We start from the raw sequence: 27,751 nt of genomic DNA on the forward strand, positions 1-27,751 counted from the left end.
GTGTTTCAGAAGAGCGTCTGGTGGTTTTCAGTTGGGAAAAACACTTTTTTTGTACACAGCCCCAAAAATTACAGTTTCAAAATTTCATCAATAAATAAATGAAGCAAAGTAATGTCAAGTTTTTGATTTCCTTCCTTTGTCTTCGAACTGCAGACAGCAGCTCTGAGGGCAGTGGGTAACATTGTGACAGGGACAGACGAGCAGACGCAGGTTGTGCTCAACTGTGACGTCCTCTCACACTTCCCCAACCTGCTCACACACCCTAAAGAAAAGATCAACAAGGTACCACATTTTTTAAATCTTTTTTGTATGTTTTGTTTTGTGAGTCTGGTGGTTTCTTATGCCTTAGCATAGAAATAGGAGCAAGGAGTGTGAATTGCAGTGAAGGTCATGAATAGATGTGTTATTGTATGTATTTCCTTACTTTGTTAGGGTTTTTTTTAATATTGTTTTGATCATTTGTTGTTGTTTTTTTATAGAAAAAATGCTCTTTACTGCTATACATATGATAGGTGAATGTCTGTTAACATGATTGTACTGGAGCACAGTATTTTTCATTTGGTGAAATCAAATCATTTTGAGAGACAAACTCACCATGAGGGTGAACAGACACCCATCTCACATCTGTATTTGTGGTAACAAAATTTTTCAAGGGATAATCCAGCTTACTTGAAGTGGGGTTAAACGAGGTACTTATCAATAGTCAGTGTACACTTGAGGACAAAATTATTAGCCCCCCTATGAAATTTTTCCCAGGTGCTTTTTTAACAGCGCAAGGAATTTTCAACATAGCTAGCATAACTATTCTTTAGAAAGCATAAATTATTTCTATTGGCACACAATAACAGAATTATTTCAGAAAAAAAAAAATTACCAGGGTCAATATTATTAGCCTCCTTAAGAACTGACCTTTTTATTGAGCCAAAGCACAAACCACTGTTGTGCAATGATGTACTTTAACTTGGTGATGTTCACAGCTTGTAAAATCAAATTAAAACTGAGGGTTATCTTCCAATTTACACACAATATAAAAAATTCAGTAAGGGTTTGAGCTGTCGTAGAGATGTGTCTAAAGACCCCAGAACAACTGCCAAGACACTAGTGAATGATTTAGCCAAGTTGGGAATTGTAGTCTCAAAGAAGACAATCACTAGAGGCCTGCACAGGAATGGACTGGGAGGTTGCAGACCAAGAAATACTCCACTTCTGCAGAAGAAACACCTTCAAGCCAGACTGAAGTATGCTAAGGACAACCTGGAGAGAGATAATGCATACTGGAAGCGTGTCCTTTGGTCAGATGAGATGAAACCAGAGCTCTTTGGTCATAGAGATGTTGTTTATGTTTAGAGAAAGAAGGGAGAGGCATATAACCCAAAAAAACACCATCCTCACAGTGAAACACTGTGGTGGGAGTATTATGCTGTGAGAATGCTTCAGTGTGTCTGGAACTGGGAATCTCGTTAAGGTGGAAGTAATCATGAAGAAAGAAGGATTTGTGAAGATTTTGAAAGAAAACCTCAAGCAGTTAGCAGCAAAACTGGGTCTGGGTCGTTGCTTTGTCTTCCAACACAACAACGACCCAAAACATACATCACTCCTGGTGAAGAACTACCTCCAGAAGACCAAAGTGAACATTTTTGACTGGCCTGCACAAAGCCCTGACTTGAATCTCATTGAAAATCTATGGGGTGAACTGAAGACCAAAGTCCATGCCAGAAGACCATCAAATCTGGAGGAGCTTCAGAGATTCACCAAAGAAGAATGAGCTGGGATTCCTCAGGAGACGTGTCTGAGACTTGATGAAAACTACAACAAACAAATGCAGGCTGTTATCCAGCAAAAAAGATACACAATTGACTATTAGCAACAGGGGGAGCTAATACTTTTGACCCTGGTAGTTTTTGTTTCTTGTGAAATAATTGTGTTTGTAAAATAAGTAAAGTAAAATAATGTAAGCATCCAAAATAAAATAATGTTTGGAAAAGCTGTGTTAAAAATTCTTTGCTCTGGGAAATACTTATAAAAAATAAAATTTTCAAAAGGGGGCTACTAATTTTGTCCTGATCTGTATTACCTGCAGTAATAGGAAGGTAAGAGTACCAACAAGGAAGCTAAGCATTGTGCTGAGTTTCAGTTTAAGTGTACACAGTATTTGGAATATTTTCATAACTTTTCTTTGCCATCAGACAGCTTTTTCTGACAGGAAACCACTGTTGTGTAAGTCAAATATCACTCTTTCACTCAACCATACTGCTTTTGCAAAAACAGTAATTTTACCTCATAGAATGCAGGACATGCTGGTCTACCACTGCCTCCATAAGTTACTTTGTGTGCATCATTGGTGAATCCATACTACCTTTTTAAAACACAATAATACAGATTAAGTAACTGACTGGGGCTACGGTAGACCAGGAACTACTGAGAGCGAGTAATATTTGGCTCATATAATGACAGTTTCCCCATCAGAAAAAAGCTATCTGATGGCAAGGTTAAGCAGGGAAAATATTCTAAATATAGCATACACTTAAATGTCCATCTAAAAAATCAATATCAGTTTCAGTGGCTGAAATACATTTTACTGCTGAACTTTTCAGCATCATTACATTGCTCAGCTTCCTACTTGAGACTCCTGCTGCTTCTCCAAACTGAGGGCGTGTCGACTGCAATCTACTGTAGGTAATACACTGACTATCAATAAGCGCCTCGTACAACCCCACTTGAAAAAATCAGAACTATACCTTTAAGAAGAGTCTTGCACTAATTTCCAAAGTAATTTGGAAGGCTAATCATCTAATTTGTTCCCAGTTTTCTAGCAAAATAGTAAAAAGTAATGTAGGAATAGAGAAATATCCTTCTTGTTTTGGAAGAATATCAGTGTGTGTGCTGGTTTTTGACCATTTGCAATTGTTCTTTTTGCAGGAAGCAGTCTGGTTCCTGTCCAACATTACAGCTGGGAACCAGCAGCAGGTCCAAGCTGTGATCGATGCTGGACTGATTCCTATGATCATTCACCAACTGGCTAAGGTTTGTGCATGGTGGAGGAGAAGAAAAACACATTCGTTAAGCTTTACATTCTCTGTTCTTTATATTAAGCAGAGTATAGAGTATCAGACTCTAAATTTGGAAAAAGCATAACATTAGACACTAATCATTAGTATTCAGTTGCAACAAACCTTTCTATGTTTTTACCAGAGAAGCAACTCAGCTCTTCATAAATTAATGCAATGTGGCCTGGATGTGTCTGTGTGCCTTGGCATTGTGCTGTTGTAGAAAAGACCTGCTATGTGCACCTCTCAGTGACAGCCTGTCTCACTACAGGGTGACTTTGGCACTCAGAAGGAGGCAGCATGGGCCATCAGCAACCTCACCATCAGTGGGAGGAAAGACCAGGTGAGCTTTGGGACCAGTGTTGCGGGAATCTGGAGCTTGTTTCAATTCATGCACAGCTATGAGGGTTGTATGCTTTATTCAGCAGAAATGGCAGAAACCCTACCTAGCATATGACTTCTTGCATTCTATAATTTCAGTTGTAAATGTTTACCACACCATCTCACTTTTTTTCATAAAACATAACTTTCCCTGTTATTGAAGGATGAAACTAGGCAATGTTGACTTGATTACTTATGAAAGAGTGAAACTGCCACACTTGTAACCATGTGCCTATGTTGTAATCAAGTATGGATGTGGTGTGTATGTGTGGGTTTGTGTAGGTGGAGTTCCTTGTGGAGCAGAATGTCATTCCTCCGTTCTGTAACCTGCTGTCAGTGAAGGACTCCCAGGTGGTGCAGGTTGTTCTGGACGGCCTGAAGAACATCCTCATCATGGCGGGAGACGAAGCCAGCACTATTGCTGAGATCATAGAGGAGTGTGGAGGTTTGTAACTGGATGATTTTTCCTCGTATTGTGCCTCAGTTTGCTCTCTTCATTTGTGTTACTCTTCCAGCATGTCCTCATACCCAAACGACAGGAAAGGTTGATTGCCTTTTATTCCCAAACCATCGGAAAAGACCACAGGAGAGGACCAGCAGCAGGCAGCCTGGATATAAAGTACATTAAGCCAGTGATTTTTTACACTGTGCGATTTTGGCCTGTCCTAGATCAAAAATGATGAACATGAAAGAAACTGTGTTCCTACTTCACACTGTGAAGGTGTGAGGTTCAAAGAGTGTCATGGTCACAGTCCTGTGATCAGAGATAGCCTGGGACAGAATTCTGACTGTGTCAGAAAATTAGGATATCCATCTCACAATGTGAATTCTACTACAACCTACATATCAGGGGTGTCACAATGTCGATGTTAAATCGAAAATTGATCAAAATTTCTATTTTAAAAATCAAATCAAAAGGCAGAATTACCGATTTTCTCAATATTTGTTTTTCTCTCCACCTGTTTGTGGCATCTAGCTCGTGATTGTCAAAGAAGAATTTAAAAATGTTAATGAAAGTTATCAGGACATAAAAAAAACATAATCTGTTGATCTTTACAAATCAAAATTAGATAGTTTAAGACTGGCATAATTGTCAGTGCAAAATGAAAAAAATGTTTAAAATACAATTGAAAGTCATATCAAATCGCAGATTTGAAGAATTGTGTCACTCCAAACAGTAGGAATGTAGTGTGTGTTGGACAAAGATTAAATCAGTAGACACAACGCATGAACATACGTTTATTTATGCTATTTTAGCAGACTTTACAACTTAACATTACCTCAAGCTGTCTTTGCAAAACTGGCATCCCAAGTTAGCCTCTTTTCCATGCATTTAAATACCACTATTGTAAGGGCTTGATTTTTGCTTAGTTTCATTGTTTATGCTGAAACAATTGCAGTTTGGTTAGGTTTAGGCAACAAAACTACTTAGTTAGGTTTAGGGAGTATTAATAGTTTGGGTTCAGATAAGCATGTTATGTGTCAGAAGTCGCATACATAATTTTAATTTTAAGCTTTAAGAAATTTAACCAGGTAACCTAACCAACTACAGGCCCTAAAATGTTTTAAATTTACAATTACTAATAAAAGGCCATAGAATTATTAAATAGTCTTCAATTGTATTTGGGAATGTTTCTTTGTTGAAAGCTGTAAGCATAGCCTAAAATTCACTCAGGACAAAAATGCCTGTACATTAAATTGTACAATTAGAATGTCTCTATTATTGTGGTGGTCTTTGGAGCTAGCTAGTTATCTAACCTGCAAACACACCAGGCTGTGTGGGTTTACTTTCTCCCCAGTTTGAACCATTTTACCAGTGCTTCTGTTCAGGCTTCAGTCTCCAGTATTTCAGGGCAAGTCTCAAGTGTGTCATTGGATGTATTTGCTCAGAAGAGTAGGCCTATAATATCACATTTGATGTTTAGTTTTTATTGCAAAATGGCCTAAAATTTAATTAAATTGTGGAATTAAAAGGTCTTTCATTACACTAACTGTTACATGGAGAAACCCTGTAAACTAACCTCCTGGTTAAAAATTCTGTGCTTGATCCCTTCAGCCATCCACTCACCCTGTCCTCTCTTGTTAGATTTTCTTGTTTTTCGTATTGCTTCGTCATAATTACCACAGCCACCAGGTCACAAATATAAATATGGGTTGTAATAAGCACCTTGCACAGATGATAAATACAGCTGTTTTTCTGGTGAGACTGGTTTTAATCCAGTCATAAATTTAAGATGTGTTTTTATTGGGAAAATTGAAGCAATGCTGTGTCTTTTTAGAGAATAAATTCCAAGTTCTTATCTAGCAAACAAGTTCATGTTTGCACATGTGAGCTGTGTACATTACTGTGGGTTATACCAGTGTTCATATTGTCAGAGGAAGGGTTATATCTGTCATTTTTTTTGTGTGTTTCAGGTTTGGAGAAGATAGAAAATCTGCAGCAACATGAAAATGAGGATATCTACAAACTAGCCTTTGAGATTATTGATCAGTACTTTTCAGGAGATGATGTAAGTCTTCCACCAGTGACTTTAACATCTCTACAATTTTTGTTTTTCCCTGCTCAATTAACAACCTTAACACTGCTGTGATCTCGCAACATCTGTCCCTTTCAGATCGATGAGGATCCCAACTTGATCCCTGACACCACCCAAGGGACCTTCAACTTTGATCCAGCTTCTAACATGCAAACGAAGGAGTTTAATTTCTAAAAGCCAGGATGTTTGATTCAGCCAGCTGCACGGGTACTCTGTAATCACCCCAGACATTCATCCATCTCTTCTCCAACCTGGCAACCTGGTACCGAAGGATTTACTTAGCCTCACTTCAACATGGAAACTCACCACTGAAGGATTTACCCACCCCCGCCTCTGCACTGCGGGGTGTTTTTTTTTTTTTTTTTTTTTCTTTTCAAACGGTCATCCTTCATCGAACACGGCAACCCTACATAGGAGTCCTGGTCATTCAACGGGCACCACCACCATCTGGCAACCTTGCATCAGGAGGATTGCCAGTCTTCTCTGCCAGTGCTTCTAAATATCACACAAAAATAAAACCAGAAGGAAGAAAGGGCCTTCGTGGCAAGATTTAAATTGCCAAATGTCAAGTCTTCATAAAGACAAAAACACAAGCACATTTACAGTCACAAACGTATACACACTTTTTGACACTTAGGATTTGTGTGCATATTTCTGTTAGAAGCCATCATATCACTTATGGGGAAGAAAATACTGCTGTTTGTTTGTGGTTTATTTTTGTGCTTTCCCTCCCCTGGATTGTCCTCTGGTGTTACTTCACCCACATGCACGCACACTAACATACACACATCAACACACTCAAGTCACATGGATTCCCGATGGCCGGGCACCCCAATAAACCCTCTCTCACCCAGTTTAAAGAGTTAATCCCAGAGCTAAGCCATGATTAACCACGGACCCCGCTGCCTTCCCAGGAGAGTCCCTGGGGCAGGTGGAGGGGCGAAAGGGCTCTTGAGGCGAAAAGAGGACTCCGTGGCAAACTGACTGACGGGACTTCTGACTCAATGACGTCACTTTTTTAAACGTGACTTCTGTCGAATTATCAAACTTAAACGTTTGTTTTAAAAAAAATCATCAAATGTGAAGAAAATGCCATAATTCTCTTTTTTGTTCAATACATACAACTGTAAGACCTGCTAACTGCCTGCTTCTGATTCAGCAGAGCGACAACAGTTTTGTGTTTTTACGGATGTGAATACCTGTCAGGTGAGGAAGCACCTTTTAAGGTGAAGGTGCAGAGACTTTTAAGAGAAGAGGAACATGTCAGCTGTAGCGTTTATTGCCCCTCCCCCCACATACACACACACACAGGACGTCTATTTTTGCAGCAGGAGCTCAGTCACGTCCTGTGATCCAGTGAACTGTTTGCTTGGGGACTCCCCTTTAATGTGAAACTTGGAAAATAAGGGGGAGGTTAAACAAAAAAACAAAAGTCGAGCTCAAAAATCAACCTGAATTGCTTATCTGACCTTAAGCTTATTTTAATTCTTTTAAAATTCTCTTCTTCAAACAAATACTTTAGGTTTCAACTTCTTCTGGTTGAGTCTGTGGAGCTTCCATATGTCTTTGTTTTTATTTTTTTTCCTTTTCTTCAGTCTTATGCACACGTCTGAGGGGCATATCGATGTCTGCCTGCAGAAAGGGACCTATACTCATCTGAGACTAGACTTATATAACGAGTACAGGTCCTGACTTTCACAGTACTTAAACTACTTTCAATGAAGAGGTCACATGTCATCACTCAATTTGAATAATTGTACAAAAAAATGTGATGTTTATCTCTCCTTTGCCGTCTAATGAATATATGAATATATTTACATAAAGCCTGTACAAAGCTGCTGCAGCTGACAGTCATTGGATGGACGATAACCTTACTGTCAAAGATGGCTGGGGAGGGTTTTTTTCCTTTTTGTTGAAGCAACATTTCTGTTTTTATTTTTGACTTGCATATGTATTGTGATGACATGCTGATAAATTGGAACAGGCTGTTGGGGTTTTTTTTTTTTCTCTCTCTTCGTAGTGGTGACGGGCTGTTTAAAAATGTACCGTCCCATGTCCCAGTTGGTATGTGGGTGCGGGTTCAAGGTGTCAGAAACTGAACCCGACCCTAAACCCTGGTCTCGAAGATGTTATGATCCTCTGGTTGGCTGCTAACTACTGAGAGGGGGTCAGAGTTGGGGGTGAGGGTGGGTAGGGTAGGGTAAGGGGAGGGTTACACTGGGGTTTTAAATATTGGGTGGGGTTGTTATGAGCAGCCCTGGCTTGTTTTTGGGACTAGCTGTTTATTACTGAACAAAAACTATAGAGAGGGTGTACAGTCATGAACTAGCAGACTAGACCGAGCCACTTTAAAGATTTACAATTTCGTTGCCTTGTATCTGAATTGGATACAAGCTTATGTTTGTTGCAAGATTTTTACTTGCTAATGAAAAGTTGTTTTAAATAAAAATAATAGGAGAAAAGCAACAGACAGCGTTTTGGCCTCTGATTGTTTATATCTTTTTATAAATTTTAGATTGAATTCCTCTCTTTAAGGTGGCTCATTGATGCTTTCAACTCTTGTGCATATTAAAGACAAGAATGAGTTGAAAATCATTGTGCCTTTTGTTTTTTCATTTCAACTATAACTAGGTTTTATTGAATAGAAAAGATTCTTTGAAATGGGAGATGTGGCTACAGTAATACATATGTGGTCTCCCTGCTGTTGGAGTTTGCCACGGGAATGGTCAATGCTGCTCTCTGCTGTTGAGAGTAACTGCCCCCCCCCCCCCTCCTCCTCCAGTCTCACTGAACATTGTAACACATCGTCATTTCTCCCACTCATTACTCCCCCTCCTCCTCCCCTCCCGAACACCGCAAAACCATCTTGCCATATTTCAGTCAGGGGATTTTGATCTCATCTCCTCTCATCTCACCCTCAGGACATGATCTGTGTTTCTGATCCTAACCAAAATAAACTTGCTGTTTAGCCGTTGGATCCTCCGTGCTTGCAAGTGTTGTGATTCACACATACAGTAGCTGTTAATTTTAAGTTGTATGAGAGTGATTGTGCCAGAAGCTTTTTAACAGGGATGGGTTAAAATGTTTTTTGTTTTGTGCGAGAGAGAAACGCTTTTTTCTTCCCCTGAGGTCATGATTTTTATGCTCCTGATGACTTACATCACTTCCTCTCTGTGGGTAAGAGCAAATTGACCATCATATCTAGTCAAACAGAAATTAAAAAGTTTCTCACTCCAGCCGTTTTTCTTCTGTGGTACATCCTTTACGTTACAGGTGAGATTGACAGGACAGCAACTAAACAATAGGATGGCGGTCAATTGCTGCTCATGGATCTCGGTCTCTATCTACCTTCACGTGATGTTTGTGAGGTTTTGTGACTGCACACAGGCTTATCATACTCTTGCTGCAGAGGCGACGCCAGGCCAAAGCAGATATAGAGGTTGTTGGTGCCAAAAACTTAGGTTGCAATGGACACTTAAAAAATAGGTCATCGTGTGACAAACATGTATGTTTTGTAAGTGGCACAGTTACAAAACAAGTCACTGAGTGAGGAAAGGTATGTGTGTTGGTGACTCGAGGGCAATGATTAACTTGGCCTAAATTTGAGTTTCCTGTGGAGTCTGAACCAGATTTCCTAGAGTTAACATTTTGAGGGGGGGGGGGGTAAGCAATACGATTTAAACTGACTACTCCTACACTTGTACCTAATCTTCACGCCCTGTTTCTGAAGTCTGAGTAAAAATTAGGGATGTCATTGTCATTGAAAAATCCAAGTTTATTTATATGCAAATATTCTTGTGTTTTCATTTGTGTATAAACACCTGAAAGTACAAATTGGTGTGCTTGCTTTACCTTACAAAACATTGCAATTTTTGCTAGCTAAAAAGAGAAAAAAATGTTATATTGTTGTCAGCTTGTGAAAGATTTCAGAGCTAAAAGTTACCAAAAACTTATCAACCTCAATCAGGGTCTCCAACAAGGTCGAGGCCACAGTCTCTTCCATTTCTCGCCGGTTTATTTCCATATATTGTGTCCATATGGTTAAACTACCTGTTTAAAATGGTAGCTTTGGTTTCTGTGTAGCAAATCCCATGTTACACTTGTGACCAATCAGTTGTTTTCACATCACATTTTAATATTGGCTACATTTCCATGAAACCTCAACAGAGGTGATGCCAAAAAAGCAAGTAGATTGACACTGATTTGAGCCGTACCATGCAGTGGACATGTGACATAAGTTACATATTGAATCATGATTTGCTTCCAGGCTACTTGTGATGTCATAAAATCCTGCTTTACACGTACACATTTTAAACTGAGATTTAGGGTGAGCAAGTAATAAATTATGTCTGATATGGTTTTTTGCCAAATTAGTTCATTAACCTTGTTAAAATGGCTTACATATACATCTACACCTTGCCTTCGTTTAGTGTTCAGTGAATCTTGAATATGAATATGCAAATAATCCCTGCCCTCTCCACACATACCCCGACTCCCACCCTGACTCCTCAGTAACTGCACCTGGCTTCTCCTCGGTTTTGCTAACTAATCACAATGACTAGCTACATCTGGCTTCTCCTGTGGGCATTGCTGCTAATTATATGTATAGCACCACCCCTCAATTAACAGGATTGGTTCCTTCCATTAATGATGTCATATACCCAGCCTGACTGAATCTTTTTTTTTTAGATTGCCCTTGCTCACTGCAAGAAATGCTCAGACATAGTGTTTACTGCTTAATTTGCTCCTGATATGTCTTGTAACTAGGGCTGTCAAAGTTAACACATTAATGCAAATTCATTTTAACGCCATTAACTTTTTTGACTCATGATTAACGCAGGTTCTGTTATATTGGCCCAACCCGTACTTTGAATCAGCAGCTGGAAATAAATCAGCACACAGTAGATGTGAGCTTCTCTCAAATGACAATGTAAACAGGCTTGTCTGTTTAGGCAACTGGCTCAATGCAAAGAAACAGAAGTATATGAGGAAGGAGATGAGAGAGTGCTGATTGAGCTGCAGGTAAAAGTGAAAATCAGGCTGACCCACAGCAGAGAGAGAGAGAGAGAGAGTGGATATGGACAGATGTGCCCACTTGATATAAAAACTTTTTATGATCATGAATCATAATGTTACTGTACAATTCTGTGATGCATGATTTTTTACTCCAAGTCTGATTTGTGTACTTTTAAATACTTAATTACTTCACAACAGCGAGGTGAAGTCCAGACTGACAGACGCTTGTCTCCTCCACAAAACGTTTGTCACTGCATTTCATTACTGTAAGTCATGATGAAGAGTCCAAACTCTGTCTCTCCTCTTCATCTCCTCGGTGTGTGTCGGTGTTCAGTTTGCTGTCTGCTGTTGTCTTAAACATCCTCACTGATATAAACTGTCAGAGTGACACTGATGTAAATGATCCTGCTGCATTAATACAAAAACATAAATGTCACAAATTGTTCGTCAATATATAGACTGAGCTGCATAAAGGTGAGGATTTTTCTCCTCAGAGGACAATATTTTATTAAACTATTATTAACAATAATAATACTACATGAATAAATGCATATAAATGGTAACCTTCTCCAAAAATACAGCTGGTTCTGTGGTGTTGAAATTTTATATCTGAAGCCTGCAGTGCACTATAGAAGCTTCTATTGACTTTTCTATTGAAACTGTTGGGGAAGATTGTGAGATGCAGAGGAGACAGGGGTCAATTGTGACAGGGGACAGTTGTAATAAAGCCAATGCTTTACTCTGCACAAGCATTTCACTTAGGCAGAAGTTTCTTAATTTTTGTATGAAAGTTACATTTTGAGTGTGCAGTATTTTTTCCTGCTGTCTGAGGTTTATTGTGAATTTAAACTAACATCAATTTTTATCTCTACATTACTGGTTATAAATTAACATGAACAACTATGTTGATATATGTGTTGATAGCTACCATAATTGTAACTCTTTACAATTGCCTAATATAAGCACCTTGTTTGTCTGTGCCAACATACTTTTATATTAGAACATGCATCTTTCACTAAATATAAATATAAAATTTCTTTTAAGTCAATTCAAATAATTAAAATGTAGTTACCACTAGAATAGTCCTCTACAAAAAATAAAAGACTTTTTGAATGCACACAATGCCTGACATATAAAAGAATTCAAACCAGATGAAAAAAAATCTTATACCACACTAGTAATATAATTCTTTGTACTTTTATTCGAGATACAATGGGTTCGTATGACTTATTCTTTCAGTGTTATGAATGTCCAAACTAAGGTTTTTTTTTCATTAATTAATTAATTTATGTATATAATTATTTGTCAAACCACTGTTTTCACTGACTGTCGTCCTTTTTCAGTTTCATAAACTGGGTTCAGAGTAATCGCTTCAGTCTGAACTCCACGCTCTGCGATCGATTAGTTTGGTCTTTTAATCACGTGATCTTTATTTTCCCTTCACTTCCGGAAATAAGCCTCGGTGGGAGCAGCTGAGTGTGGCAGAGCAGTGACAACAGACATCCCGCCACCACCGGGCCGTGTGTCATGTTCAACCCGTCAGTCAGAACCGTCACCGACACCAGAACCAGACCAGTTTAACAGGTGAGTCCGACGGAAACGTTAACGTTATTCTTCTGTCGGGTTTGAAGTTGTTTGAACGCTTTTTACCTCCAGGCTAAACGTGTTAGAACGTGTTAGCTTAGATTAGAAGGACTTTCCAAACGGATCAGTCTAGTACCGACTCTGTTCACGTTGCTGTGTTGTGTCAGCTGGACAGTGTGCTGAATAATGCGTTTGTAACAATGGAAACCATAAGCCAGCTGGTTAACTAACGCCGACTGTTTGTATTTAGGCTAACAGTCAAGTGCTTCATGCTTGCTGGGTGTTTAATGCACCACGTTAATACACAGGCTGTGATCGCTGTTTGTTTAGCAACGTTATTACAACACATAAAACCTATATGACCAAGACTTTCAACACTAAAGTTCATTTATGAAGAAACTTTTAGGTCCTCTGGGTTCATAAGCTGTTTTCACTAATAACAGGTTCAGTGGAGCAGAAACAGTCTGTCTATGGTTTCAACAGAAAGTGGAAAATCCACCCTAAAGCAGATTGTTTATGTATGACAGTAAAGTTAACAGTAATGTCTACAAAGATTAAGTGTCTCACTGGAAGTCAGAACCAGAATTATTATAGTTTTGTATTTTTCATCAGTTTTTATGTGTGTTTCATTTTTCAATTCTCAGTTCAGTTTAGTCTCAGTTAATCTGAGGGTGGATTATCTGTTTAAGTTTAAATTGTTTAAAAACTGGTACAGCTGCAATGATTAATCAATTATTAAACTAACTGCCAATTATTTTGATAATAGATTAATCCATTTTGACTTTTTTTTTAAGAATAAAAGTAAAAATTCTCTGATTTCAGCTTCTCAAATGTGAATATTTGGGCTTCGAGAATGTCATCTTGAGCTTTGTGGAGCACTGATTGCATTTTTCACCCTTTTCTGTTATTTTAAAACAAACAACTATTAGTCAAGAAATTAATCAACCAATTAAACAACTACAAAAGTACTCGTTAGTAGAGTCAGACAGTTAGAGCCAGACAGATAAATTGATCAGCTGATATTATCAGTCAGCATTGGCAAATCACAACCATCCATCTATATCTTTTTTTTTTTTGGCAGAACATAATGGAGCTTGGTTTTATTTATAGTTTCATATGTGTGTGTGTGTGTGTGTGTGTGTGTGTGTGTGTGTGTGTGTGTGTTTAAAATTATCAAAAACACTAGTGAACATGACTGTTTAAATGTGCTGATATCATTTTGGGCAATGAAGTTTTCTGTTACACTGTAAAATATCCTGACTCCATTACACATTTTTGTCACAAGTGTTTGATAAGCACATTTGAGGGATCAGTGCAAGATCAGCAGATAAATCTGTATCAGATTTATTTTTGCTCCTTAATATAGTTATTGGCAGCGACCACCAAAAATCCAGCATTGGTTGGGCCTTATTACAGATGTTTAGTTTTAGTTTAGCTTTTAGCAATTTCAGTGTTTGCTTTAGATTGTTTGTGGGGTTTTTTTTTGCAAGATTTAAAAAGTTCAGAATAGAACAGAATATAATACAAATACAGCACTTTGTGAAAGCAGCTGACTCACAGTCATGACAACCCAGTCATACAAATTTGACTGAATTGTCAAAGACTAAAAACTGAAGAGATTCCTTGAATATTTGTTGGCCTGTTTTATTTCAGTTAATTTTGTAAGACCACAATATTGTTTCAGTTAGTTTTAATTTAAAAGTCCTGCTTGTCTCACTGCTTAGACATGTACTTATGAGTAGTGCTAAACATTGTACCATGAGTTTAAAAAAATAGTTCTCAGATTTTTTTTCTTTATGTGTTGTATTTTATGGCATTTAGCCAAGAGCTTGCAGATGCAGTCATTATCTACTCACCCTCATGCCGACTGAGCGTTGGGTTTATTTTGTTAGTCTGCAAACACTGCTGGAGTTTCACTGGAAAACTGCAGAATCTCCCAAACAATCTAAGTGAAGGGTGACCAGTTTTCAAATGTAAAAAAACAACTGCAAAAAAACATAAAATGCCTTTATACTGCTTGTCAGGCCTTATCCAAGCCTCCTAAAGTCCTGACATGCCACTTGCACGTCGATAGATATTGACAGAATTTTCACTTTTGAGTCAACTATCCCTTTAAGTGTATGTCCTCTGCATCTGTAACTGTAACCTAGCCAATGCTGGTGACCCTTTAACTGGGACAGGAAACTTATAAAGCTCTCTTGAATAATTTGGAAGCTGAGAACAAGTCTCACCTCTGAAGAATGTCTATCCACCCACCAAACAAATTAGGCTATATCACTCTTAGAATTTTTGACACACTTAAAACTAAAATTATACTCTAAGGAGCTTTATACATAGTGGCCCTGATTTGTTTGAGCAATTGTTACACCACATCACAGTTACTCTAATCTCCTCAGTGAGATCAGGCGTGGGAAGTTTTTCTTATTAAGCTGAACATCACTGTATGAGTGCAAAGCCATTTTGACTCAAAGTATTTAAGCATTTACAAGTTTTAAAAAGACAGTACTCTTTGACTTTGATGTAAAATGCTTTTTCCCCAAGGTCAAAATAGATATCACTGTGTAAATATTAAGCTCCTAACTCTGATTACTGTATTAATGTGTTTTGACTTAAAGAGCTAGGTTGACAAATGTCTTTGATACTCCCTGACTGTGTATATTTTCATTACTGGTAGCTTTGCCCACCCACACTGTCCCCCTGCCCCTGTCCCCTGCAATGTCTTTGGATTGAGGTCCATCCATCGTACAGACCTGCAGCGAGTGCATCATGGTGGACGTAACCAAATGGCCCCTGTTCAGCCTGATGGGGCCCCAGGAGCTCTCAGCAATACGGAAAGCGTGCGTGTTTGGGATGTCTGCTAATGAAGCCATCTACATCACCAGCGATGACGAGGTGAGAGGTCATAGGGAAAACAGGGGTGTGGAGGTAATCATGAAAGGGACGTCACTGCTGACCTTTATAGGTGATGTAAGCGTCCAGGGTTGCTTTGAGAAGTTCACTGCTGTGTGCAGCTAATGCTTCGACAACCCAATGGTTTTAAATTTTTTACCCATTAAACTACAAATCTTGTCTACTTTACTGTAATTCTGTTCAGCATATTGTGGGTTTTTAGATTAAGTTCCTGCATTGAAAGCATCTACTAGTTTTGATTCATGCCAGTTTAAAATTCAAGTTCACTCAACCAGAGAAGTAAAGCATGCCAAGCCGGGGGACCCACCAGTATTTTCTACTTAAAGATAGTTTGGAGAAACAGAGAGGAATACCAGCACGGAAGCTAATTAGTGAAGTTTTTCAATGATTAACCTTGTTTCCAGACAGCCTTTTCAGCTGGAAACTGCTGTTAGATAACTGAAATATCACTCTCGCTCAGCCAGACTCCTTTTGCAGAAACATTTTGCATAGAAGAACATGGGAACAACTCTCTTATCCTGTGAGGTAAAGTGACTGATTTCACCAATGAAGTCTGGTTGGTTTGGAGAGACACATATTTTGCATATACAGCAGCGGTTTCCCCACAGAAAAGCAGGCAAAGTAAAGTGGTGAAAATATTCTAGATATAGTTGCACTTAAATAGATTTTTTTGGACGTTTCTTAAGTGGCTAAAATATGGTTTTGGTGCTGACCCTGTCCACAACAGTACTCCTGCTTCTTCCTTAAACTGAGGGTGTGTCAACTGCCATCTGGTGTAAGTAATGTGCTGACAATCAATAAGTGCCTTATAAAACCCCACTTCAAACTACTCTTAAATCGTGAGTAAAGTTTTCCTTGAGTAATGATTACCACCGGCAGCTGTGTTGAAACGTGTAAGAACTTTTGGTACATTTAAAGTAAATATCAAAATAAACCGTAGGCCAATGCTCCTGTCCTGTCGGTACTGAGCTCCGTGTGAAGCAAAGGAAGGTTGGTGGCACCAGACCTACAGCTGCAGCTCTTATCAGTCATCACTTGTGTTGATGCTTGTGTTGATGCTTGTGTTGATGCTTGTGTGTCTGGAATGTGACCTGTTACCTACTCGGCTGATTGGGCCCCGTCTCTGCTTAGCCCTGCTTATCACTGATCCACATTACACATTCTCCTGTGTCCCTCATGTCTCTGTCCACACTACACAGGTGTATGTGTTTGGGTTGAACTGCAGTAACTGCCTGGGAACAGGGGACAGCCAGAGCACCATTGTACCGAAGAAGGTGGACTTCCTGAGTGGGAGGAAGGTGGTCAGCCTGAGCTACGGCAGCGGACCCCACGTTCTGCTGGCCACAGAGGGTAGCTAGCTGCACAAAAACATTTAATCCTCCTCTTCTGGATTAAAAAGTGCTGCATAGTGACTAATCTTTCTGTGTTTCAGATGGAGAGCTCTTTGCCTGGGGCCATAACGGTTACAGCCAGCTGGGCAATGGGACAACCAATCAAGGAGTAGCTCCGGTGCTCGTGTCTGCCAACCTGCTCAATAAGAAGGTCACAGAGGTGGCCTGCGGCTCTCACCACTCAATGGCTCTGACTGACTCAGGAGAGGTGAGTGTCTGGTGAAACTAAAGGAAGGAATTATAAAGACAGCAAAATGGAAATCTGTTTGAAACCTTTTCTAATGACGCAGGTGATTCAGCTTTGGTCAAAGGTAGTGTTTAGTCATACACACCATGTCAGGGCCCTAAGTTTATTCACAGCAGGGATTGATCCCCCCTGTGCTGAACACTTAAGCCCCTTTTACACAACTTGTTCAAGGAGGGAATGTTTGCCATTATTCTGCCTCGCTGATCTGTATAAAATGCATGAACTTGTTTGTGATTGTGTGTTTTTTAAATCACCTGTTCAGTCAGTCAGTCAGCTGCATCCAAGCAGAGAGCGAGACAGAGATGAGCAGACACACACATAAACAGGCAGATCATCAAAGAGAGCACTTTAAAGGGATAGTTTGACAATATTTAATGTGGGTATGAGGTATTTATCGATAGTCAGTGTATTGCCTATAGTAGACGATTTTCTGATATGTATGTGTGGAAAATATTCTTACAGAACATTTAATGCAGAAAAAGATTTAATTTCTTAACAAGGAACATTTATGAGGACAAGAGGAGCTCTCTGGCAGGCGTCAATGCTGAGAAGATATGTTTTTTTAATTTAATTACCTGCCCCTTGATTGACTGGCAGAATTAAAATATTAAGCAACTGACTGATACTGAACAGTACTGATGTTTATTAAGGTATTTATTTTATTTTTATTTATTCTTTATTCTGTCAATGTACATTTCTAGAATTAGTTGTCAATTATTTAACATGTAAAGAATATTTAACTTATTTATACTTAAATATATTTAACTTATAAAACTACCCTCAGAGTACCTTCAGGTATGGGTGCACAATTCAAATAGAAAAGGTCTATTTTTATTCAACTGTATTGACAACAGTATCTGTAATTAGTTAATTTCAGTCAGTTTGTTGCAGAACCTGTCGACAGTAGCACATTGCTGTTGTCACACAGTGACTATTGGTACCTCACACTACCCCACACCAATTAATCCAAACTGTCCCTTTAACTCCCTTTAAATCCCATTTATCCAGGAATACATACAAATCTTTCATTTAATTCATGCTGACTGGAGTCTGCTGTACACATCATGCCTCTTTTGCTTCTGTAATGCCAGCATGCTGTCTGAAACCACACACTGGAGTCTTATTATGCCAGTGCTGTTTGGTTAAGTGTAAAAAAAAAGTCTGCATAATGTTGAGCCTTCTTTGCAGCAGTATTACGAGCAGTATCTCTGTTTAAAAAGGGCTTTAGAAAACTAAGCTCAGCCTTAAGGAAACTATTGTGCTTCAAACATACTCTGCTCCAACATGTAGCACTGTGTTTCCTGCTGGTTCCCTAAGAACATTTTGTATTCACAAAAAGAGTTTAATTAAGATGTGTGGAAGTAATAGAGTTAGATGGTAATATTAAAACAACATTCATGTCTGTACAGTAAATACGAAGCCACCACCAGTTGCCAGCTAACTTAGCTAACCGGACTGTTTTTTTGGCCTGGACCTCGAAATTTTCTGCTGGTTGCCTGGCAACTGGTGCTGGCCAAGAAAAAGATTTTTTTTTTTTTTTGAGGGGGGGGGGGGGGGGGGGGGGCTTAACTGTAGAAAAATCTGGAGCCAAAGAGTTCCCTCTCTCCATCATCTGAATGTTTGTGCTTCACTGCTGTCTGTCAGGTGTACGCATGGGGCTACAACAACTGTGGTCAGGTGGGTTCAGGGTCCACAGCGAACCAGCCCACACCCCGCAGAGTGTCCAGCTGCCTGCAGAACAAAGTGGCTGTCAGTATCGTCTGTGGTCAGACCTCATCTCTGGCAGTAGTGGACAATGGAGAGGTGACTGTTACATTCATGCTGGAGCTATAAACAGCTTGTTATCCATCTCCAGACACCACAACATCCATGCTGTCTTCTTGTCTCTGCAGGTATATGGTTGGGGCTACAATGGGAATGGACAACTTGGACTTGGAAATAATGGGAACCAGCTGACTCCCTGTCGCCTTGTCGCTCTGCAAGGGTTATGTGTGCAACAGGTGTGAGAGTACACACTCTACTTACAGAAAAACATACTTCAATGAACCTTTCAGTACACTAAGGCAGCATTCATACTTGGTCCATTTGGTTTGGTTAAAACCGACACTGGTGTGGACCAAACAAACAGACCGAGACAGTCTGAAAATGTGGGACTTGGTCCAGTTCCAAGTAGACTCTGGTATGGTTCCTTTGTGGTGTGAAAGCAAACAAACCAACCACAAGATTTTCAATTTCAAAAGCTAAACTACAAATAAATCTGTGTGCTCATCATGAAATATGTTCAGGAATCAGTCTTATAAGCCATGTACAAACGCTGTTAGAACTGCTGTTCATACTCTGTGTACTTTGTCCATAAAAGTGTGTGACAGTGGTCCCACAGTAATAAGCCCTTCATGTCATTAGGCTGGTTTTACATGCTGAAACCTCCATACAACTAGTTGTATTGCATGAAACAATTTTTATGCAACTTGACAGTTAAAAATTTGAGAAACAATCTCATGCAACATGATTTGACAGTTAATTTTACCATAATTAGCTGGCTAGACTGTTTTTTTTCATCCATTTTATTGTTTTCTCACTAGATTAGATCACATGGAAAGAGTCATTGTAACTACATTTACATCTATGATCTTATTTCACATCACTCGCATTGGATGTGTTGTATCCCATTTTCTTCTGGCACTGGCTGCTACTTGGTTTCATAACGGTTGTTCCAAAGAAAAAAAAGAGAACTATCACTGAATTAATGCTTATTCATATACTCATACATAAAATGCTCTTTGTTGCCACATTCTGGCATTATGAAATTGTAACTTGACATTTGTTGGTATTTAAGACAACAGCTCTGATTATCATCAAAACTTAATAAAGCATAGCTATAACTATGCTAGCAGTAACGTTGGTGACCTGCTAACAAACTTGCCTCTAAGCAAACTTTGCCTCGTTCACATTTGTTTGACGACAACGTTACCAACCTTGCATGAATTCTATGAGAATAATCTCCTTTTGAAAACATCCAAAAGAACATTTTCTGTTTTATTATTTTGTTCAACTTATGCGGTGTTGTTGAGTTTAAATTAATCAGATAAAATAAGTTGTCATCAAAGTTTGGTGTCATCATCTGACACATTATCAGTGTTTTGATTGGCTGTTGCATGAAACTGGTTTCACACATGATTTAAGTGCATTACAGAGGACTTTACACCATGCAGCTTAGTTTTCAGCTGAGTTTCTACCAAATAAAATTGCATGAAATATTCTCCACCTGTTAGTCATTACTCATAACATGCAAATGTTTTGCAGTCTATTAATATTGATAATGCCTAAAACAATTACTCTGTGAGCTCTTTAAGACACCAAAGAACATAATAATGCACATCAGAAGCATTTAAATGCTGCATAAACTTCTGTCACTCACCAGAATTTGATTTTCCCAATGTCAGTCCTGATCATGTCCTGATGATGCAGGCTGACAATGTCCAAAACTGTCCAGTCGACGAGTATTGTTTACCTGTCGGTCTGTGAAACTTGGTTTGTTCATAAAAAAAGTCACTGTGAGCAGAAACCAGAGCAGAGCTTAAGTTCAGTGATGTATCATTTTTCCTTTTGGTCTAAACCCTAACCCTAACTAAAAAAGAAGAGAGGGTCATTTCATCACTGTGGAACATTGGTGCTTCAGACTTTGGTGTCAGTTCTCTTGAAACTTATTAGAGATGCAATGTCAGTCATACTATTTGGAGACATTTTTGGAAATGGGTGAAGATGTGATTTAATTGTTGGGATGATTCTCAAAAGTTTTTTTACTCTTCAGATTGTGTCAGGCTACGCCCACTCCCTGGCGCTGACAGACGAGGGGTTGCTTTACGCTTGGGGTGCCAACACATACGGACAACTGGGCACCGGCAACAAAAGCAATCAGCTGAGCCCAGTTCAGATCATGACTGAGAAAGAGAGGTGAGCGACACCGTCCCCACAGATCTGATGAACCCTCCGCTCACTGTTTTCTACACTGCTCACTCCTCTGCTCCGGCTTCTTTGACAGGATTGTGGAAATCGCTGCCTGTCACTCCACACACACATCAGCTGCTAAGACCCAGAGTGGTCAGGTGTACATGTGGGGCCAGTGCAGGGGCCAGTCTATAGTCCTCCCTCACCTCACACACTTTACCTGCACCGACGATGTCTTCGCCTGCTTCGCCACCCCCTCAGTCATGTGGAGGCTTCTTTCCATGGGTAAGTAATGACTGCAACAGGGATGTTTGAGTCCATTAACCTAAAATAAGTTACTGATGACAATATTCCAAAGCCAGTCTAAACTTTTTAACTATACTAGAGTAGAAAGAATTAAAAGATTATTAGCCACATAAAATCTGTTTTTTTCCTTTTTTAAAAAATATAAGCACAGAGTGCTGCTACAGAAAAAGTCACTTAAACACTTTCTGGTTTTTCTATGATGCAAGCCAAATTTCAGGAAGGACAATAAAGACTCCATTAATTGATGAATTGTTGCAGCTCTAGAACTGACATCTTGAATGAGCACTTAAATAATTTCTTTTTTTTTTATAGCTTCAATACTTTCGATGACATTGAATGTTAGTTGTGTTGTTAAACATTTGGTATTGAAAAAGTATTTAAGTACTAATACTTTTGACAACCTTACGTCACATTTACTTTATACTGATATCAATATCATGTAGTAATGCAGCTGTAAATGTTGATGATAGGCTGCTTCACCTAAAGGATCTGTTTTCTGACAAAGGCCAACTAAGGCCATGTTGTCTGCTTACATGAACAGTCTAAAACCTGTGTCGTCGATCATGAATTCTTTAGTTAAGAGAGAGAACAGCCATGTGGACCGTATCTGGGACAGGGGTCCATTCTCACTAGAATGTGTCAGAGATCCCTGTCCAACACAGAGGTGTGTAGAGAACCACAGTCCTCAATGGCCACCTGGGAGCCTCTAGGAGAACCCAGTGATCAGCTTAAAGGAGACCCCTTGGCTACGAGCTGACGACTGCTGTTGAGTCTCAGCCCCTGACGGTTTGGGAGATGAATACTGCCCTTGTTGACATTTCATTATCCCCATCCTCATCAGAATCCCAGGCAACTACCCAAGGGGTGGGTTGTGGAGATGGAGCCAGCACCTCTATTTCTATTTCTGCTCTATTTCAGCTTGTAAATTCTCCATCTCCTGGGGGGTGGGAGCTTGCTCCTTTGCCTTTTTGTGTTCATGGCTACTGCGTTCTTCATGCGGAGGCCTTCCACCTGACACAGCCTCTCCTCTCTCACAGAGTGGCAGAATGAAATAGGAAGGAATTGAACAGCATAACAAATAGCACAAAGACAAGGATGCCTTTAGAAGGCAGATTCACTCTGTGGCCTGTGTCTTTATGATCAGACATCAAACAATACAGAATGTGTTTACCTCCCTTAGACCTACAAGCAAGGCACAGAGCCGAGACACAGATCTGTGGAGTGATTAACCTCCGGAGAAGCCAGCAGCGAGAAGATAAAAAAAAGCTAATGTAGCCAACATGTCACGCATGTGAGTTTGTTTATTCAAAATCTCCGCCTGCGTGGAGTGTGAGGAGACACAGGAACTTTGTTTATTGCTACTAGTAGCCAGAAAAGAAAGGAACAAAACAAAAGAGCCAATGCAAAGAATTTGAATTAATATTTAAATCAAAGATAAGCAAAACTCGTGATGATGTCTATAACTTATGTTGAAAAGTATATAGCAGTGGTAAATAATTTAGAGTTAATAGTATAAAACATACAAAACATTGGTTGGGCTGCAGATGTTTGCCACTGCAGGTCTTGTCCCCCCCACCCACCTGTGTGGTGGCCCAGTCACTAATAGTCTTCTTGTCTGTGTAAAAAAATCACTGTATATATGAGTCCATTGTTTGTTAATAAGAGTCTCTAATAATTAACTGACATTTTCTTGAAGGTTTCATGAACTACTTCATTTCAACCTCACTTAATATTTCTTATTTGTTATGTACAGGCCTTTTTGGGACATTTTTTCCTTGTCATCATAGGAAAAGCACAAGTGTTACTAATAACATTAATGATGCTTCTTTTCTATTAAGTGCACCAGGAAGCCATCATTCATTGTTTTATTTACACCTGTGATTTTTTTCAAAATGTGTTTGGTTGAAAACATTTAGATTTGGAAAGTACATTCTTTCAATACTGTATGTTGAATTACATGCTTACCTGCACATGTTTGATGTCTGATGTGCACTGACTGAAGACTAGCCTAGCGTTTCATTGAAATAATTAAACAACTGAAATCAAATATTGGAGTCTTGGAATGACAGTATAGAATTTAAGCACTGTGTCAATTTGACCTATAATTGGCACCAAATAAAAGAGAGCCTCATCAAAATGACTTTAAAAAATGTGGTCCCTCTTGTTTCAGTTGTAGTTTTTTTTACCCTCTGGAGCTTGATGCATGTGTGTGGGTGTGTTTTCTCCCTCCAGAGCACGACGACTTCTTGACTGTGGCTCAGTCTCTGAAGAAAGAGTTTGACAATCCAGAGACAGCTGACCTCAAGTTCTGCGTTGATGGCAAATATATCTACGTACACAAAGCGGTCCTCAAAATCAGGTCAGGGATTTCATCTCGCAGCTGTCATTTAAGTCCTGATACTACAGCGTGCTGCAGGGATGACGTAGTTTTGTAGGCCAACTCGGACGTTAGCGTCGCTCTGGTTCCTTCCACAAAAAGGATGAGATTTTGGATTTGTGCAGAAAATAAGCTCTGTGGAAAACAAAAGTTTGATACTTAGTACTTAGTGAGGTGATCTTCACAAACACCACTTTTCTGATATTTTTAAGTGTGAATTGTCAGTGTACAATTGCCAGAAGTATAAAGCTAACATTAGTTTATAAACTAACCACGTCGTGGTCACAGGACTTCACATCACCACCACTTTATCTAATAAAGGCACATAATGAACATAACACTCACGACAACAATATGAAGACATTCAGTATAACCTCGCGAAAAAGAAAAAAGACAATCAGACAAAATACAAGAAACATAAATAAACAGAAAACATTTTTTTGATTTAGAAACTGAAATATACGTATGACAGGTCCCACTCCTCACTAAAACAAATCATTCCCAAAAGAAACAGGCTTTGCACTGTATTTTATAAACAACTTAAAGCTACCACAAGGAGTTTTTAACTTGGTATGAAACAGTCTCAGTTTATTACTGAGGCAAAAAGTACCATTTTTGTCTTTAAAGTGTATTTAAAGTTCTTTTTTTTTGTGGCAGTAATTTTGTAAATTATGTTCAACTGAAAGATTCTAGAGTAGGAATCAGTTGTTTTGTAGATTGTTCTGAAAAATTGTTTTCACAGTATTAAAGTTATCTTCTCAAAAGGAAAAAGTGCTGAGTGTTTGGCGTGATGACATTTAATCCCCTTCCATCAACCTCTGTAGTCTTAGTTAGCCGCCTTTATAAAAACACTGTATCTCTTGTTGTGAACAGGTGTGAACACTTCAGATCCATGTTCCAGTCGCACTGGAATGAAGACATGAAGGAGGTGATTGAGATAGACCAGTTCTCCTACCCCGTGTACCGCTCCTTCCTCGAGTTCCTTTACACAGACAACGTGGAGCTTCCTCCTGAAGACGCTATTGGTCAGCACAACACACACATCACAGCCCCATCTGTGCTGACATTGTCTGTGTGTGTTAGTCGATGATACTTAGAGGGTTACTGTCTCTGCTCTGTCAGGGCTGCTGGACCTGGCCACGTCATACTGTGAGAACCGCCTGAAGCGTCTGTGTCAGCATATTATAAAGAGGGGGATCACCGTTGACAACGCCTTCTCCCTGCTGTCTGCTGCTGTGCGCTATGATGCAGAGGTCAGTCCTCACCACCTGTCTACCAGCCATCATCTGTTTGTATTTATTTCAATCAGGAGAGATCAGCTGGAGGTGGATAACAATATTAATTTTTAAAGCCAGTCTTTAAAAAAAATGGGTGGTCAATGCACTGAACAGACAAAATTCCCCGTCCATGTTCAAAGTTTATCTGATGCTAATGTAACAAGCAGCCTGCGTCAGCTAAAACAAGTGGATGCCTTCCAAAGTTACAGTCGTTTAAGTACTAAATTACCTTGTTCTCTTACCATCCATCCTCCACAAGTCAACAACAAAATGTTCTCTGGAGAAACGGAAAGCAGGATTTCATTTTTATTTTAGTAAGTGTGGTTTTTGTTTCCCATCACTTAAACTGAGGGAGCTTCATGAAGGGATTTCCTAACAGCCAGTATGAACATCAGTGCAGACTGATTATTCTGTTTATTCATATGAAAATTTAATTTTTAATGCTGATTTAAACACATCTATTAGTTGGCAAGTGTTTAATTGTTTGTTAATTTTTTTTAAGCATTATTGTGCCAATGTTGCACATTTTCTCCAAAAATTCTGTTGTTCTTGTTGAAAAAAAATCATCAGATTTGTGTTACACTGCAGACAGTTGTTCCGAGACAGAGCCCCAAGACTCAAATTTCCACTAGTACCAGAATTATAAAAAAAATATATGCAATACTGATTTTGATCCCACAGAAAAAAAAGTCCTAGGCAAGAGTTTTCTTCTCTTAAATTAATAAACTACACACAGTGCTGGTACAGAAAACTCACTGAAGACTGCTGGTTTTGCTGCCAGATGAACTGAACTGAGGACTTGATTGAGCACATAGATCATTCATTGTTTTGTTTTGTTTTTTTGTAAATATACACTCATTCTGAATTTGATGCCTGCAACATGTTTCAGAAAAGTTGGGACAGGGGCATGTTTACCACTGTGACACGTCACCTTTTCTTTTGGGAAGCGAGGACACTAATTGTTGAAGTTTTTATCTGGGGTCTTCATTATTGTATTTTGCATTTTCTGTTCCACAACTTTCCCAGTCTTGTACTGTTTTTGTCCCAGCCTTTTTTGCAACATGTTGCAGGCATCAAATTTAGTATAAATTTATTTATATTAAAAAAGTAAGTATCAGTTTGAACGTTAAATATCTGATCTTTATACTGTATTCAATTGAACACAAGATGTTGAAGATGAAGTGTTTGCAAATCATTGCATTCTGCTTTTATTTATGTTTTACACACAATGTCCCAACTTTTTTGGAATTTAGGTTGTACAATCAATTGATACTTTATAGTTTTAAACATGTCGTTTTGGAAAAGTATCGATACTTCTGACAACCTTTACACTGCACCTGGCACCAAAATACTACACAGAGCCATATTTTGTGGAAAAAGCAGTGACTGTGCACTTTGCTGGACTAAGAGTTGTTAAAATATCTCATTCATCTCTTTAATAACATCTGATCAGCATAAAGCCGTTTACAACCGTTTACTGATTTGTGTGCATATTTTTGTTATTCAGGACCTGGAAGAGTTCTGCTTTAAGTTCTGTGTGAATCACCTGACTGAAGTGACCCAGACTGCTGCTTTCTGGCAGATTGATGGCAACCTGCTCAAGGATTTCATATGTCGGGCCAGTCGCTGTGGAGCCTTCAGAAACTGACCTCAAACCCGGACGATTACAGACACAGACGCAGCGACACTGGAAGTGACTTCTCAGTGGACTTCATCGCTCCCAGTCAGGTTGTTGTACCGTCACTGATGGGTAGTCACACACACCGGAAGTCTTGAGATCATCACCATCAATCTGTTATTCATCTCATTCCAGACTAGAACCAGTGTATTCCACTGAAATGACGAGGCGGAGCTGACAGGTAGCACTACACAGTCCAGTTACAGTAGCTGTTTGCCACAGTGCCTGACTGCCTGTTCATTTACACACGTTGTGTAAAGCAGGAGCTGAAATGCATCGAGGCACACTGGTGTTGTAGTTTTTATGAACTTTAACAATTTTTGCCAGTCACCTGATATCACTTAACTTTTTCTATGGTTCTGTTTAATTGACCAAGTTACTTCTTTAGTGTTTGCACTTATTTTTAAAACATTTTAAATAAATAATAACTGTTCCTATTTACTAGAAGACCGCATCATAGTTTGGATGTGCCATCCGGAATCGTGGTTTTCAGGTTGTGGTATGAAGCTGTTTGCACTTGCAGATGACATTGACATGACAAGAATTCAGATTCAAGCCGTTATCAAGTCTGTTTAGGGTCAAACTGTTTAGGTCAGAAATTGTTAGTCTTGGTGACTTTCACAGCTGCAAAGTTGGAAGATGTCTCAAGGAGGGGAACTCAGGTTACAAGTGAGATTCAGTCTTAAACTGTTACGAATGTGAAAATGATCATCTGTTAGAAACATTTGTGGATTCCAGGCTAGAAAGTGTTATTTAGTGTAGCTACAAATCCATAACACAAAAAGCTTCTTTAGTTTGTCTATTTTTATCGCACAAAACATTTCAGTTGGTGTTAAGTGGCAGTTAAACTTGCCTTTTTGCCAGCTGAAACAAATGTATTATTAAGCCATTAAAGGGATAATTAGGATTTTTTGGATTGGGGTTGTATAAGGGACGTATCTATAGTCTGTGTATTTCCGACAGTAGACAGTTTGGAGAAGCAGAGAGGAGCACCATCATGGAAGATAAACAGTGAACTGATGTGGACAGGGTCAGCAGCAAAACATATTTTA

At 39.1% G+C, this 27,751-nt stretch overlaps 2 protein-coding genes across 2 annotated transcripts in view; both read left to right on the plus strand.

Annotated features, from left to right (window-relative positions):
• The window catches only part of kpna3 (karyopherin alpha 3 (importin alpha 4)), a 30,978-nt gene extending 22,031 nt beyond the window's left edge, over positions 1-8,947 (plus strand). Inside the window, exons 12-17 of the mRNA XM_084724706.1 lie at positions 154-282; positions 2,920-3,024; positions 3,319-3,390; positions 3,711-3,873; positions 5,844-5,938; positions 6,044-8,947. Coding sequence (XP_084580832.1) covers positions 154-282; positions 2,920-3,024; positions 3,319-3,390; positions 3,711-3,873; positions 5,844-5,938; positions 6,044-6,139 — 660 coding nt within the window. The 3' untranslated portion in view covers positions 6,140-8,947. The remainder of the gene's footprint in view (positions 1-153; positions 283-2,919; positions 3,025-3,318; positions 3,391-3,710; positions 3,874-5,843; positions 5,939-6,043) is intronic.
• Positions 8,948-12,412: 3,465 nt separating this feature from the next.
• LOC146322664 (RCC1 and BTB domain-containing protein 1-like) lies at positions 12,413-27,751 on the plus strand. The gene is made up of 12 exons (XM_084724707.1): positions 12,413-12,565; positions 15,240-15,457; positions 16,675-16,825; positions 16,908-17,074; positions 18,758-18,916; positions 19,006-19,113; positions 20,925-21,067; positions 21,156-21,346; positions 23,600-23,726; positions 24,618-24,769; positions 24,867-24,997; positions 26,529-27,751. The coding sequence occupies exons 2-12, from the start codon at positions 15,332-15,334 to the stop codon at positions 26,667-26,669; spliced, it is 1,596 nt and encodes a 531-aa protein (XP_084580833.1). The 5' UTR covers positions 12,413-12,565; positions 15,240-15,331; the 3' UTR covers positions 26,670-27,751.

This window comes from Lutjanus erythropterus, chromosome 8, assembly GCF_056507025.1.
Source record: "Lutjanus erythropterus isolate fLutEry1 chromosome 8, fLutEry1.hap2, whole genome shotgun sequence".
Lineage (NCBI taxonomy): Eukaryota > Metazoa > Chordata > Actinopteri > Lutjaniformes > Lutjanidae > Lutjanus > Lutjanus erythropterus.